The sequence below is a fragment of the Pagrus major genome, chromosome 11 (genome assembly GCF_040436345.1).
Source record: "Pagrus major chromosome 11, Pma_NU_1.0".
NCBI classification, from domain to species: domain Eukaryota; kingdom Metazoa; phylum Chordata; class Actinopteri; order Spariformes; family Sparidae; genus Pagrus; species Pagrus major.
In genome coordinates this window covers 17614559-17630882 of record NC_133225.1, presented here as the reverse complement: position 1 = coordinate 17630882, position 16324 = coordinate 17614559, and the positions used below count along the sequence as shown (strand labels likewise).

Genomic DNA, 16324 nt, shown 5'->3' with positions numbered 1-16324 from the left:
GTGTATGTTGTGTATGTGTGTAAAATAATTCTTTGATTGTACTACTGACATTCAATAAACTGTGTATTTATATAAAAATCAGCAATAAGCTGTAACTTCAGCCTGACACTTTTTTGGTCTATGTATTATTTTCTATTGTACTGCCTTGTTGGTAGAAAATACCTTTTTTGATGTTTGTTGTTGTTTATGTTGTTTCCTTTCATTCCAAAGTGTTCGCATAATCATTTATAGACTAAATATAAAAGCCTGTTGTAACTCGAAATTGCAAAACACATTCAAAAAACAATCAATAGAAACAATGAAATATACCAATATCCCTCACAGATTTTGAGTAGTGGTACCTTACAAATTATAGATACAGGGACAAATCAAAACTACAAGCAAGGGTGAATCAGTTGAGTTTTACAGATAACCTCCACGGCTATTTAAAACATATGCAAGTCAGCAGAAACTACGATAGAATCTCATCCAGCCACATTCAAATCCTCGCCTTCGTGGCACAATGTCAAACGCAGCAACTCAGGGCAATCGGACCTTTATTTTGAAATGTATCCCGGAAGCCTTTTGGCTGCTATCGCTAACTTGACAGCGGTGCCATTACGGGATACAAACAGAAGGTTAGCCAGACTGACAGCAAGTAATCTATCAGCGAGGGAAGGGATTTGAGTGTAGCGATCAATATTGTTTATGTTATGAGAAGAGGACACTGTCTGTCGAAAGACTGGTGAGAAAAAACCCCGCTAGTTAGCTGTGCTAATGCTAATTTGCCGCCGCTAGTAACGTTAGCTAACATAGCTCAGTTAATCTGTTAGCTTGTTTGGCAGCCGCATGTGTCCGCTCGTTTAACATAAGATTTTCAAACGTTAATAATAAGTAGTCAGGGAACAGGTTAACACATGTATACACCGTTATCTGTATAGACAAAGTACGTCACTCTCATGTGTCATGTTGTTTAAGTTGACTTAATGAAGTTGCACGATGTCACTGCTAACTTGTGTCTTCACTTGCAGTTCCATAACTGAATGTTAGCTAACGTGTTTCAGCTGCTTGCATGCAGGTTATTACTTAACCTAACCTGCCTGAAAATAAGAACAGTGTATGGTTAAAATAAGTCATCTAGCTTGATCCAAACAGAATGATTTATGACCAACTGTCTTATTTATGTGTTTGCCCTTTTTGACCCCTCTGTGTGTTTAGATTGAACACCATGGCTGCTGCCCCTCCACTCACACGGACGGATTCAGCTCGGGGGGAGTTTTCCCCTCTCAAGCACTTTGTTGTTGCCAAGAAGACCATAAGCGATGTGTTTGAACAACTCCTCAACTATGTGAAAGAGACGTCAGACTTTGTAGAAGGTGAGGTGTTTTGGTTGGCTCTGTTCACCTCTGGTAAGGCAATGCTCCTTTTCACGTGAGCATCTTGTTTATTTACCATCTGTCAGTCATCTCTCTCTGGCTCATGGTGTCTGTGTTGTTTGGGACAGAAACCTGTGGGAATAAAGCTTTGGAGAACATCTCTAGCCAGGATCAGAAGCTGGAGATTCAGTCCTATGCTGATAAACTTGCTGTCATTAAGGAGGTGCTGGCACGCAGACACATGAAAGTGGCCTTTTTTGGCAGGTAAATTTATCATCATTTATAAAAGCACCAGACTTCTACGTAATCCTCTAAAGAACATCGTTATCAACACTTTACTGACATAATTGTAGTGATGTGTGAGTTACATGAGTCCTTCCCCTCATTATTCATGTGGCAGCTTTGCTTTCACTTTTGTTTTCTGTCATCAATTTGACCTGTGTCATTGAAGTGACGTTGTTCAGTCAACCCAGTCATCCTGTGTAATTGATTTCAAACTAGTTGAATCAGGTTGTCCTCTGTGCTGACGCTAATTATAGGTTTAAAATCCAAAACGCAATAGAAGGACGTGTCGGAGAAAACTGCCCGATTCAGCAGCAAGCTAGAGTTTCACATAAGTCTCTTGAACCTTTCACACTGATAACGTTTCCTGTCGCAGGCAACTAGGAAGTGACTCAGTTTGACCCACGTGCAAGCGATATTTGTGGATGCATCATCTTAGGTCTTGACATGTGTCCGTTTTGAGAGTAATTTGAATTATGAGCAAATGATTTGGTTCCACATTCAGCCAGTGTCTGTTTTGTCCGGTTCTAGGACCAGTAATGGTAAAAGCACAGTGGTCAACGCCATGCTGAGGGACCGTGTGCTGCCCAGCGGGATTGGTCACACAACTAACTGCTTCCTGAGTGTGGAGGGCACTGATGAGGACAAGGCCTACCTCAAGACGGAGGGCTCTGATGAGGAGAAGAGCATCAAGGTAAATTTTATTTGAATAACCACTTTACAAGAAGGGTTTGGTTCACACTGTTTGTTTTTGTATGAGCATTCGTCTGTCTTCCGTTCATATATTTACACATTTTGATGTCTGGGATCTGCTCTGGGCAGCTTGTTCTCAACTATTGAAGAATACTTTGTACTTCTGCTAGAGCAAAGGATGATAAGGTTGAACAAACACACACACACACCAGAATCTGCCATTGTTCACTAATCAGACCATCTGTTGCCTTTAATCAGTTGTCACTCAATACACTGATAATGACTGTTTTGAAATCTAGGAAGTCAAGTTGCATTTCTCACATTTCTCTGTTTGCTGGTGTTGGACTGAGTGCAGCCAGAATGATGAGATCTTTTGTTGTTGTTGTTGTGGAAGTGTTGTTTTACTCAAATGGGTCACGCTGTTGAGTGTACAAGCTGATAAGGTTAATTCCTCACCCTAATAACAGAGCCAAGCTTGTATCTTTATACTGACTTTTCTACAGGTTGTATTTATAGTTCTGTCAGAAGTAGTTTATTTATCTAAATCAATAATAAATACATCTTTTTCAAGTTTGTAATAGTGTTATGTCAACAGTAAAATAAAGGGATGCATGTCAGCTCTGTGTTTCCATTCGGCTGTTAGTTTGTGTTAATTTTCCAAACCTAAATCACGTAAATGCCACATGAGCCTGCGGCCGTGTTAACAGACACAGGTATGCAGGATATTAGCAGTGGTGTCAGGTGTCTGAACTGAAAGCCTGATGTGAGAGACTTCACTCTCTCTGAACTTTAACCAACTGAACTGAATGAAGCTGTTCCTGTGCCTTTCCATTGTCGTGTCTGGCAATTAACACGGAATTTCGAATTTGGAAATTCAAGTGTTTTATGTAATCTCCTTGTAAAGCACTTAATCAATGTTTGTTGTTTTTAAATGTGTTCTTGACTTGACTGTCTGGAGTGTCAGATGTGCATGTAGGTTTTCTTGTGGAAAGAACTCTAATAGCTGTTAATGTTTGGACGACAAGGTTAATTTTAGCTGATAGTATACAAATCCTGGTAGTGTAATACATTTCTAATAGAAAATACCTAATAACATTTCACCGTTAAACATTATTACCTTATTGGTTGATACTGTAAGCTATACTTTCCAGTACTGAAGTCTTCCTTTCAGCGTAGTAAAAATACTTCTCACTAAAAAGTAATAAAATATTTTCTCCTGGGCTCAATCACATACAACCTGAGGACTTAAGAAAAGTCATGATTATTACAATTAAAGGGAAAATCTTATCAAAATATATCGGTAGGTAATATTTACTTTATTGTAAATTCATAAAGTTAACAGGACGATAACTCTTATAGCTGCAAGGTGGTTTTACATTGAAGACAAGTTATTACGTGGACAACATAACGTCAGTCTGTTTATGTCTCTTCTGCAGACTGTAAACCAGCTGGCTCATGCTCTCCACATGGATGAGAGTCTGGACGCCGGCTGTCTCGTCCGTGTGTTTTGGCCAAAGACCAAGTGCGCTCTCCTTCGAGACGACCTGGTGCTTGTAGACAGGTAACAGGATCCTCTAAACACATGTAAACAATCTGGACAAGTTTGTAAATATCAATGTCGCAGTTTTTCTAGTGGGGTTAACACAGATAAAGCCAGTGATTTCCAAAGAATCAGCTCAAATGGACATTTTCTTATTATGTTTAATATGTTTTTCTTGACTCCTCTACTCCGCTGTAGCCCAGGAACAGACGTCACATCACAACTGGACAGCTGGATTGACAAGTTTTGTCTGGATGCCGACGTCTTTGTGCTGGTGGCCAACTCTGAATCCACACTGATGAACACGGTAATGCCTCTGATCCACATGAATCTCACGTCAGGCCAATATCCTGTGGAATTTATTATATGTTGGTAGTTAGGTTTGACAAATTTTGTATTTTACATCAGGGATTAATTGGCGATGCTGAAATTTCCCCTGCAGGGTGAGCCAGGAATCATAACTTGAAAAAAAGCTTTGCATCACTCATTGATATTGTCTAAACTAGTAATAACACACCACAATAACAAACAACGTAAGTTTTCTGTTGTGTCAGCCACTTAAGTGTACTCAAAGGGTCAGTGTTGATGTTTTCTCTGCAGAGCTGATTACAGAGTGGAGGATGTGGCTGCCTGTGTTTGTATCTAGCCACAGAGGCCCCACTTTTGTTTCTCTCAGCTCAGGCATTCATGCAATGTGAAGCTGGACACAGTCAATCACAGAGCTCCTTAACCCGGCAGCAGCTCTTAAAGGGAAAGCAAACACAAATTCCCCTCTCTGGGCTATTCAATGGAAATGAACCCAGGCTTTATGTAAATATTATAAGATTATCAAGTAGGAAAAATGTGTCCTGCCAAATCTGGTTGTGCAAACCCTGAACATTTGTATCCATGTTACAACACCGACTCTGCTGTCTTGCTGAAAATGAAGTGGACAAAAACAAAATTAAAGTCTGTGTTCATGGATAGAGCCAGCCACGGGATGTACAGTAAATACATTTGATATAGGCACTGAATATGAATCAACAAGAAGTTAAGAGTCCTTTCATTTGTATTGTGTCAAAACTAACATTACAAATAACATGGTGTTTTTTTGGCAGCTTTCTAGAAAATAAGAAGTCTTTTCAGTTATTTGAGAGAAAAAGAGAACATATTAAATGTATATTTTGTTTATTTCATAAGATTTGAGAGAACTTAAACATCACTCGATCACTCTCCACCCGTCATCATCTAGGAAAAGCACTTCTTCCACAAAGTGAACGAACGTCTGTCAAAGCCCAACATCTTCATCCTCAACAACCGCTGGGACGCCTCAGCAAACGAACCAGAATACATGGAGGATGTGAGTAAACTGTCTTTATTGCTTCTGATCTCATAACCTTTTAAGATGGTATTTTATGAACTGATTATAGCCAATTATCCATATTATATATATTTTTCACTATTATTTTGTTAATATAAAATCACAAAAAACAGCGCATCATATAATGCGACACGTCTTCCTCCAGGTGAGAAAGCAGCACACAGACCGCTGTGTGAACTTCCTGGTAGAGGAGCTGAAGGTTGTGGACCGCGATCAGGCACCCAACCGCATTTTCTTTGTGTCCGCCAAAGAGGTGCTAAACTCCCGCATGCAGCGTGCACAGGGCATGCCTGAAACAGGTGAGGCTTCACATTACCGCTGATAAGGCTGTATTTATGGAGGATGGAGAAACAGTGTTCACTTGTTTTTAATCATTCACAACCAGCGTATATGCTGTTTATCAAACCATATTGCAATCAACTTGAATCTTGAATGTTTACATTACATTTGGATACTGGGGATCAACACATTTTTAGGGTCATTGTCAGAACTTAAGTGTGTCTTAAGTCTGTGCTGATGCAAGTCGTTAAAGAATTTTTCATTTTACTCGCAATGTGATTATTTCATCCAACAGGTGGAGCTCTGGCTGAGGGCTTCCAGGAGAGACTGAAGGAGTTCCAGAGCTTTGAGAGGAGGTTTGAGGTCGGTTTGTGTGTGCTTGTGTCAGAGTACTCTCCATATCTTCAAATGTTTTTATTCCCACTTCTCAAGGCAAAATCTATCTTGTGTCTGAAACCAGAGGGACACATTTTCAAAAGAATCAAGCCGTTTTCATATATTTTGGCACACATGTGATTAGACTGATATATTTGCTGCCAAAAGACATCTCAACAGTCATATTGTAACTCTGAGGTGAAATCAGTGTCAAGGCAAAAACTACAGGAGGCTGATAAAGCTGATAAACACTGCTGCGGTTGGAAGAGCTAAGCAAATCTTGTTGACGTTGCCTGGCTGCCACTGGTTACAGCTGGAGAGAGAATCACTGTTGTGGGCAGGGTTCCTCCACAACATGGAAAAGATTTTGCGATTGAAAATGTGAAGGAACCCTGTATGAGAAGTGAGGAAATCGTTTTCAGTTATCGTTTTCAGAAATACAGACAGCGGCTGCTTTATCAGGCTGTGAACCAGAGCTAACTTGATTGTTCCAGCTTTTGAGAAATACTACTCTGAGAAATTAAATTGCCTGCGTGTGTGTGCATGTTTGTGAAAGAGTCTGTTTGAGATTATTGCATGGTAAAAGAAACTGAATAAAAGGAGAAGCAACCAAAGTCCCTCTGCTAACAGTAACGGTTAACATGAGCAGCCACCTTGTCAAGCCTGACTTAGTGAACAGGTTTCGCCACCAACCATGCACGTGAAGCTGGCGGCCCCTCAGGGCATTCTAGACCAATCACTGTGCCTTTCCCATCAACCTGCGTCTTCATTGCTGAAGTCTAGATTCACTTAGGCGAGGGCATCCATTTGTTTTCATTCTGCGTTGGTTTTGTTTTGTCCTAACAATTTTGATTGTTGAGTTTTCTATGTGTTTGTGTGTTTTGTTGCATCCTGTTAACTAGCAGGAAGTGAATTGTGTTCATCCTGGGAGGAAATTATTATTTTAATCCTCAAGATTTCAATCCTGGTTGATTTTGCAACACCTGTGATTACCGTGGTAACAGAAAGTTTGGTCTAATACTACACGTCCCATAATTCTTAGAGCAGCGAGCAGTTGTTGAGCAGCTACTTTATCAGACTTACAACAGAAGAGCAACAGGTGTATCTGTTTACAGTGCAAGTAAAACAAACTCTTATTTTTAAAAGGAGAATTTACCTTTTCCATCATGTCATTAGCAACCTGATTTCAGGCTGCATACAGCTCAAGTACTTTTCCTCATTACAGCAGCACACAGTAAAGTAGGTTAACTTGCTGATAAGTTGAAGGTGTGAAGTCGGTCACAGCTTGTTCCTTAAGTGCCTTTGAAACATCCAAACTTTTTTGCTGACAAAAAACGCTTAAAGTGACCACTGTCATGTTTTGTAGATGCATTTTTGATTTAAATATTGTGGATAGTGATATCATGTTTCCTGCTGCTGCTGCTGCTGCTGCTGCTTTAATGTGAAGCAGCAGCAGCAGTAGGGAACGTTCAGTTTGCGTTAGCAGTAACTTAAAACACCTCTGATACGCTGTCATGAGAGGGTAGTCATGAGTTTGTCTCTGAAATCATGACGCCACTGTTTAAATTCAAAGAACAGCATCTATCAGATAAAAACGTTAAGTCATCGAACACGCGATAATATAATTTATCCCAAAATGACACACAATTCCTTCTTTTACATGTTACAGCATTGTTTTGTTTCTTTCACTGCATTCTTGATTGTACAAACTTGATATGTTTTTTATAATTTTGCTGAGGCTTCATCAACACATTGCTGTGACTTTCAAATATGAAGGCTGTGGGACACAAGATACACACTCTGCTGCTGTCATTCTCACACCTGTGTTTCCATTTCTTTCCTTCTCCTAAGTTAAAGTAGCAGGTGTGTATCTTGTCCTCTGTTCGTCCCTGGTAGCGTGCGAATTCACGCACCCTATCCAGCAGCAGCCCCTGTAGCTGTCACAGTAACTTGTGTGTTATGGCCTCGCAGGAGTGTATCTCGCAGTCAGCAGTGAAAACAAAGTTTGAGCAGCACACTATCAGGGCCAAGCAGATCACAGAAAAAGTCAAGAGCATCATGGACGCCATCAACATCGAGGCGGCGGAGAAGAGGTGAGTATCTTGCTCCGTACTTTTTGTTCCCCAGACTACTCCGTTAGCGGAAGTGTATTGATAGAGATTAAAGTTTGATATTGTCAGAGTGATGTCATCTCCTTTTGTCAGCACCATGAAGGGCTTATCGAGGTAATATATGAAACCTCTGAGAAAGTAATATCAATGGCACTTTGTGTAATAATGGAGAGATAAATGAAGTAGTAAATGCTGTAAATATTAGTGGATTTCTCAGAAGTTCTCCTTTCCATAGTGCGTCTATACTTTGCATTAGTGACTTTATTTCCTGTTGGCTGCTTCAGAGTGGCGGCCCTAGAGGACAGAGAGTATCAGATGGACCGGCTGGAGTTTGTCAAGAATCAGCTCAACTTGCTGATTGATGATATCAAGAAAAAGATCAAGTCCATCAGTGAAGATGTAGCGACAAAGGTAATGTAGTCGACAACCGGTGGAAGGACTATTTCATGTCCTGTTTAAGATCTCCTTTGGATAGAATGCAACCAGCTCATTTTAGGCATTTTGCTTTTTTTAAACTATTAATCAATTTTCTTAGTTTTTTTATTAATGGACAAATCAGTTAATCAGCTTTTCGTCTGAGCTCGATTCTGAAAGAGCTTCACCTTAATGTCTACCATATAACTACCTCTGATACTACAGCTGGGTGCAGTGGTTTTCCATCAGAAAAAAACAAAAGACGCTCTTCTAATGACACAGCAATCCTGCCTACTCCTGTTCTGCTGTACTATAGCTGACTGAAAACTCTGGTTGTGTTTTGTCCAGGTATCCAGCGCCATGGAAGAGGAGATCTGCCGCCTCCACGTCATCGTCGACGAGTTCCACACTGACTTCCACCCCTCGCCACACGTCCTCAAGATCTACAAAGCTGTAAGTCGAGGCGCAGAATATTTCCTCATCATCAAAACTTTCCAGGGCAAAACCTTCCAGGGCAGCAATCTGAGGTGCTTTGGTGATTACCAAACAGTCTTACCAGCTTAATGCTCTTAAACTAGAAGCCAGAGTGACACATCTGGTCCCTCTTTTTTTATAACTGCATTCTGTATGACCTCTTACTCCTGTTGTTGTTGGCAGGAGCTGCTGACTCACGTGGAGGAGGGGATGGGCAAGAACCTGGCCTACCGCTGCTCTGACGCTGTCTTCGCTTCTGTCCAGTCTTCTCAGAAATACATGATAGGTACCTAAACTGCAGACATAATGTGTACAACATAAGTAGATCACCTTAGCACTGAATTGAATCGTTGCTTCAAGAGTTGGCAAGAACAAATCTGTTCAGTGAATGCTTTGATCTGGCTCGAAAATGGTGCATTTAAAATAATGAATTTGAAGGCTGTCGCACCTTGTCACATGGGAACATCGGGAGCATCACCAAAGGTGACCCACGAGTGGGTCGTGCTGGGGCCGGATAAATAAACGCTTGGAACTCCGGTAACCGACCTCCAGGGTCAATTTTTTGCTAGAATTGACATTAAAATGTCTCAAATTGCATTTATAAGGCTCTTAAAAAGGTCTTAAAAGCTAAATATGAGTGGTTGGTTGTCAAAAATTATAACTTCCTTACAACCTTTACATGCTCTAAAGGCCAAGAAAGAAATCCTGTTTTCATAAAAAATGACCTCAGCTCACATTTTCAGTCCTCAAAATTGTTTTGCTCATTTAGAGAGCGTTGCTAAACTTAGTCAAGTCCTATTGTGTACACTGGCAACAGTCTGCACCACCCAGCGCTATATTTAGCCTCCCCACTGAATGCCATCATCCCGTGCCCCATTATGCTACAAAATACGTCACTGTGTCTTGCAAGCTGAGCTCAGTGACTGATGTTGGAAAGGTGTTAATGTGCCCTTAAGTGCTGTTATGAAATTTTGGTGTTTCATAAAGCAGGAATATTCAAATTAAATTACCTTTTTTTTCTTCACAAACCACAATGATAATGTGTTGATTTTGTTTCTGTATTCTTGTGTTATTTTCTGCCCTCTAGTGCCCAAAAAAGATTAACAGCTGTTAAATACACATAAGTAATAGGTGCTTATTTTGACAAATGGTCCCTTAAAGTGTTCAACAACATTGTTTACAAGACAAACTTGGCTACAGATGATCCCATGACTTATGTTGACTGCTGTCCATCCCTCTTGTAATTCTCTCACTCCATGTTTTTTTCTCGCTCTCCAGAGAGTATGCTCCCTCTGCTTCCCTCCACGCTCCAGAGCCAAGTCCACATGCTGGTGCCCAGCAGGAAGTTTGACCTGAGTTACGACCTGAACTGCGCCACACTTTGCAACGACTTCCAGGAGAACATCGAGTTTCAGTTTACTTTGGGCTGGACATCGTTAGTCCATCGCTTCCTGGGATCTGTCAACGCACAGAGAGCGCTCAAACTGGTGGACCAGAACTTCCAGGTGCAATATCGTCCTTAATGTCCATAATTATGATAATCATTTTCATATAAACAAACAATATAGTCAAGTAGGTCAGTTTTTTAATACTCTGCTGTTTTCACTCAGACCTCTCGACCAGCGTTGCCCGTCGCCCGTACACCATCCTCTGGACCCCCCTCTACGATAGCCCCGCCCAACAACGAGACAGCTCTCATGACCCAGGAGGACCTGATGGTAGCCATGGCAACCAACGTGGCATCCCTCACCTCCCGCACTTCAATGAGCGTTGTCATCGTTGGAGGAGTGGTATGTTGTTTTCCGAAATTGAGTGTCTCTTCAAAATATTGTTTTTTTCAGGGATGATTTTCCTTAACAATATGAGTTTTCCCTCATTTCCGTGTCACGTTCTGCTTCAAATTCCAAACCCAAAAGAAACTGTTCATGTCACTGCAGACTGTCCCTGTTACTGAAAGTATTTCTCTCTCAGGCTCTGGTCAGGGTGCTTACTCAGCTTCTGTTTATATATTTATTTTTTAAGGTGTACCGAGCAGTCGGCTGGAGGTTGATCGCCCTGTCAGCCTCACTGTACGGCCTGCTGTACCTGTACGAGAGACTCACCTGGACCACGAAGGCAAAGGAGCGGAGTCTGAAGCGGCAGTTTGTGGACTACGCCACAGAGAAGCTGCAGCTTATCATCAGCTTTACGAGTGCAAACTGTAGCCACCAGGTCCAACAGTGAGTTTGCTCCTGAAACAGTAGAATTTCTCTCATTTGATAGTAGAACAAACTAGACAGTAGAGCTACAACGATTAATTGAGTAGTCGATCGATAGAAAAATAATTGCAGAATATTTCGAAAATTGATTGTTGTAATTTTGAAGGCAAAAATGTCAAACATGCTGGTTCTAGCTTCTTAAATGTAAATCTGCTTTTATTTGTCTTTTTTTATAGTAAACAAAGAGTCTTTGGACTGTTGGGTGGAAAAAAGGAGGCAATTAGATGACATCACTTTGGGCTCTGGGATGAATGATCAATCAGTTAATCATGAAAACGATCAAAAGATTAATCAACAATAAAAATAATATTTAGTTGCAGCCCAACTAAAAAGAGCAGTCATGAAATGTGCTCATGGTAACCTTGGTCCAATTTAACATGGCTTTCTGGTAGTTTGTTCAGTCTGTGTTGAAGTGAACAGGACTTATAGTCATTTTCATCAATACAGCTAGTCCAGGAAAGTGATTTAATTATTGCTCTATATGTCATTTGATGCTATAAAGTATTAAACTATTGAAAAGTTTGTTTTCTGCCAAATTTGTCTTTGATGTGTTAAAGGTGAAATTCACCCTGAAATACTCCACTTTAAGCCAGTTGTGATATATTTTGTTATATATAAGGGCCGCAACTAATGATTATTTCATTATCAGTTAATGTCATAATTACTTTTAAGAGTAATATGTCAGAAAATAGTGAAAAAGTCCATCCCAGTTTCTCAGAGTCCGAGTTGATGTCTTGTTTTGACAGTCCAAAAACCAAATTTATACACATTACATATACATCACAATTTAATATGATGTATAACAGAGAAAAGCAGGAAATCTCCATATTTGAGAGGCTGAAAAAACAGCATTTTCTGCCATTATTGAATAAAAAATTACTGTAACAATTTTTTAGAATAGTTAATTTTCTGCCATTCGACTGCAGTTCTACTTTGTATTCCTTGTTCAGTTTTGTTGTTGTTTACCATGAAATACAGATAAAAAGTATAAAATGTGACATTACTAGATTCATCATTAAAATATTACTAATGGATTGAATATCAGAAATTGATAACTTCCAGTGTATTACAGGGTAGCATATTCAGTCTGACATCAAAGTGTTCATCACCATTTCCTCAATTTCTGTCAGAGGTATTTAACCTACTGACAAAGACTCCTCGTAATGTTTCTCATTCACACACACCCTGCCTTCCCCTCTGTAACGGGGCTAAATAAATAAGCACTGAGACGCTGTGCCCTCTGTGTTGCCAGGGAGATGGCGACGACCTTTGCTCGGCTCTGTCAGCAGGTGGACCAGACGCAGAAAGAGCTGGAGGCTGAAATCTGCCAACTGACAGCCAAGATAGATCAGCTGGAGACTGTCCAGAGCCAATCCAAGACCCTGCGGTCAGTTCGGCGTCTTCTCTCTTTGGGGGCAGCATGAAGGGTAGAGATGTGGAGTAGATGAATGTTTTGGAATTTAGGGAAAATGATCCTAGATGATTTGAATGATGCGACAGGAACAGCAGAAATGTCAATCCTAGCTGTTTTGTTTTTTTTCTTGTTCCTGAAAGATTTGTAACCTTACATGTTTGCCAAAAAATGACTCATCTGTTCTGGTCATTATATCCATTTGACTGCCCTTTCTACAGAATTTAAATGTTACAGAAAATCTCTGAAAATGTGATATAACAAATAAATTACATTCCAAGAAGTGTTTTTAGATGAAGTTGGTCCAAATCTGACTCAAATCTGTTTGTTACCTCCGCAGACATAAAGCGACAGCGCTGGAGAAACAGTTGGAGGCTTTCACAAACCAGTACCTGCAGCTTCAGCAGTGAGCCCACAGTTTGGTTCTTGTGGAGCCAGTCATTCCTCAGCCAGGAGCCGCCTCAGAGCGCCCGATCCCCTTCACCTAAACTACTGCTCAGTTTCTCTGTGGACAGTCGAGCTGCAAAGATACGTGGATTTGGTCTATAAGCCGAAAAGAAATCTATAGATATTTTGATAATCAATGAAATGTTTGTCATTTATCGGGCAAGAATACCAAACTTCTGCAGCCTCTCAAATAGGAAGATTTGGTCCTTTTGTGTCATTTGTAAAAAAAAAAAAAAAACTTTTTTCCTTTTGTCACACCAAATAGTCTATTTGACAGTTTTCGGTAAGCCTTAATTTTTTGACATTCTGCATTAATCGGTTTCTTAAAGAAAAAGATAATCAGTAATTAATTATGACAAAAAAAAAATCTGTAGTTTCGCTCTTAGTGGACAGAGGAGTGTGAAGGCCCAGACAGTATTTCCCCCTCTTCTCCTCCTCAGCCCTCAGGTGCTTCAGGTGCCTGAGACACTGCAGTAAAACTGTAAAACAAAACTGCCTGTACAACAAACAAATGGACTCACGATGTGCAGAGATGCTCCGTAGGGTGGCGATCTGATCTCGGTCGGGTGCTATGTTCTGACACTAACTTGACACTAACTGTGAATATGCCTTTTTTGACTAACTTTTGTGGAGCAAATGAAGTTTTATGTGTATGTATCTGTCCAGGCACTTGATCTGCTGTATGTTAGCACCAAACCATGGATATATTTAAGAATAAAAGAGATCTGTTTTTCTGAATTATAAGGACCTAATTAGCGTTAATTCACTGGGAGGAATTACTGAGTAGAAAGGGAAAGCATGTCTTTAAATCAATGTAGGTTCATGTTCTATTTTCTACAAATCCTGTAACTGTATAGAGTAAAGGCTTTGGAAATCCTCATATATTTTATAATATCCTGTTTTATTTATACCCGTTAGACTTGTAATGACAATTACACCAGTCTACACTTGTAAAAAAAAACAAAAAAAAAACGCTTTTTTTTTCTTGAATGTGAAATACCTCCAGATTTGCCCAATTGTATTAAATCTGCCACAATTTAAAACTGACTCTTTGTGTTACTTGAAAGTCACTGAGTGTCAACATGAGTTCAGACTGTTGTTTACAGATAACCTCCACAGGGCCACTTTTTAGTGTTTACTGATGAAAATTCAGTCATTATCTACTCATCATCAGGTTGCTGTTGCAGCACTCCCCTAAACAACTGAAGAAGATGGGAGACTTGTTGTAAAATGAAAAAAATGTTACCATGTCCGCTGAGTTATTTATTTTTTACCCGATCTCTTTACTGATGAGCTAAAAGCGTATGAAGTGGGTGCTTCGAGGGTGTAAATAACATCTTTGGCTTCAGTTTGTCTCCATCTACTTCAGTTGAGGAGAACGCTGCAACACTGTTTTGCTGTGAAGCTCCAGAAATGTGTTTTGTGGACTTCTGCATGGGGGTGAGAAGATAATGAATTTTCATTTTTGGGTGAACTTATCTTTTGACTTTTGAACCATCTTAAATGCTGCATCAGAAAACTGGAAAACAATGTCAAGTGTACAGATCATTTCATTAATAAAAAAAAAAAAGTGTGCGTCAGTCTCACAATGTAAATGTTTCTTGAATAGATGAATGGCACCTCATCTGCTTGCTGAACAACTCAAGCTCATAATTTAAATGACTGCAGATTGTCTACAAGGACGTGTTTTTTCCAGTTCTTGTATCTTTCAGGCTGGCCTGCCTATGGGAAAGTAGCTCAATAGTACAGCCATGATGTACAAGCAAAGTAAATGCTGCTGCAATCCTAACATTTAACATCTACTTGTTTTCCTTTTCTCTATTTCCATTTCCACATGATTTGTTCTACCAGTTAAAATCATACATAAAATGGAACATCAGTAGATATTAAATACTCAAATATAAATTCAGTTCAGCTTTTGATTTAAAGACAAACACCAGATGTTCATGTTTTATTGTTTGTTTTTAATTTTGTCCCTTTACGAACATGTATGACAAAGACACTTTGCTGTCAAAGTGTGTGTCAATTAACTGTAAAAATAGTTTCTGTCCAGAGCTGACTACTCTGCCAAGAAGCAACAAATAGGTACATCTGTTTGCCAGGTTTACAGTTAAAGTTTAAAGAGCTAACTAAACCGTTTCAGTGCTTTCCATTAATGAAAAGTGGGTCCGTTTTCTTCTCAAATGCTCGTTTTTGAATGACTCATTTAACAGTGAAATGCAAGACCAAAAAAAAAAAACACAAAACTTGGACTTCTGTCCAGTCTGATGTTTTCCAAAGGAAGTGAGCCAGGATGTGTATTCTTGGTTAGAAGCTTTTTATTGGTTACAATAACTCATGGCAACATATCAGTATCACCAAGCCACTGTACAAATACAAAAAAAAGGTCTGGTGTGAAAAAGACTATAAAAATTATTCAATAACAAGTGATTATAATTTCACACAATAGCACTGTAAGAGAATTATCATGGCACCAAGTCCCTGGTCTTTACTGGCTTAAAACATAAAACAATAAATAAAATCAAAACAAAAACAAATTGTCAGAACAGTAGGTTGTAGAGTCACAGGGCAGTGCATTTATTCTGTGATGGTGCTGTGGTGGTGATCATGTGACCAATTCAAGTGGTGGGGTGTCATTGATTTTTTTTTTTAATCCTCCTCTGTTGAAACTTAAAACTCGTCATATTCACATATACTAAACTGGACAGTCGTGCAAATACAGTCCTCAAATACTGCCTGAACTTGTGCATCAGACATTTTCACATCTGCTCTTTGAAGTTAAGACGTTGGCACAGTATGTGAGAATGGCAACTTTCACTGCCAAAAAAACAAACCACTCCAACTATTCAAAGATTCAGTTTCTGCGAGTTTGGTACCTCAGACAACACTGTAAATGCATCATGTTGACATTTCTGTAACGTGAAATCAGCTGATTCAACAGCTCCATATCAGTTGTGTAGTTAAGAGAATACACTGGAGGAGACTTCAGGTAAATACAACAATAATGTGAAAGTAAATGTAGTCAAGCACCTTTTTGATTAATGAGTCTACTGCACTACATAGATGAATGAACTGCACAGGCACGTAGAAGTGTTACTAGTCCAGGTTCCAGCTGCTAATACTGCTGATTTACACACAGAGTGAGGAAATGGATACCTGTCGCCGTTAGTAATACACACAACCCTCTATTCACCTGTTAAGGGCTATGGTGTTTGTTTTTTTCAGATTTCACACAGCTCGTTGCTGAATGAAAGAACAGGGAGAGTTTAAGGGAAGAGTTTGGCATTTTGGGAAACACTTATTCGCTTTCTGCAGGAGGGTTAGA

At 39.8% G+C, this 16324-nt stretch overlaps 1 protein-coding gene across 2 annotated transcripts; it reads left to right on the top strand.

Annotated features, from left to right (window-relative positions):
- The first annotated feature begins 573 nt into the window (after positions 1-573).
- mfn1b (mitofusin 1b) lies at positions 574-14042 on the top strand. Of its 2 annotated transcripts, none has more exons than XM_073476186.1 (18): positions 574-724; positions 1198-1355; positions 1484-1619; positions 2169-2331; positions 3767-3891; positions 4069-4177; positions 5102-5209; positions 5376-5529; positions 5805-5872; positions 7856-7977; positions 8280-8406; positions 8758-8862; positions 9067-9169; positions 10162-10388; positions 10494-10673; positions 10906-11102; positions 12394-12528; positions 12893-14042. In XM_073476186.1, exons 2-18 carry the CDS (start codon positions 1208-1210, stop codon positions 12960-12962), a joined length of 2277 nt encoding a protein of 758 aa, XP_073332287.1. In that variant the 5' UTR covers positions 574-724; positions 1198-1207; the 3' UTR covers positions 12963-14042. The 2 variants fall into 2 exon arrangements, with proteins under 2 accessions (XP_073332287.1, XP_073332288.1); XM_073476187.1 differs by having other exon boundaries at positions 590-617; positions 12893-13044.
- The last annotated feature ends 2282 nt before the right edge of the window (positions 14043-16324 follow it).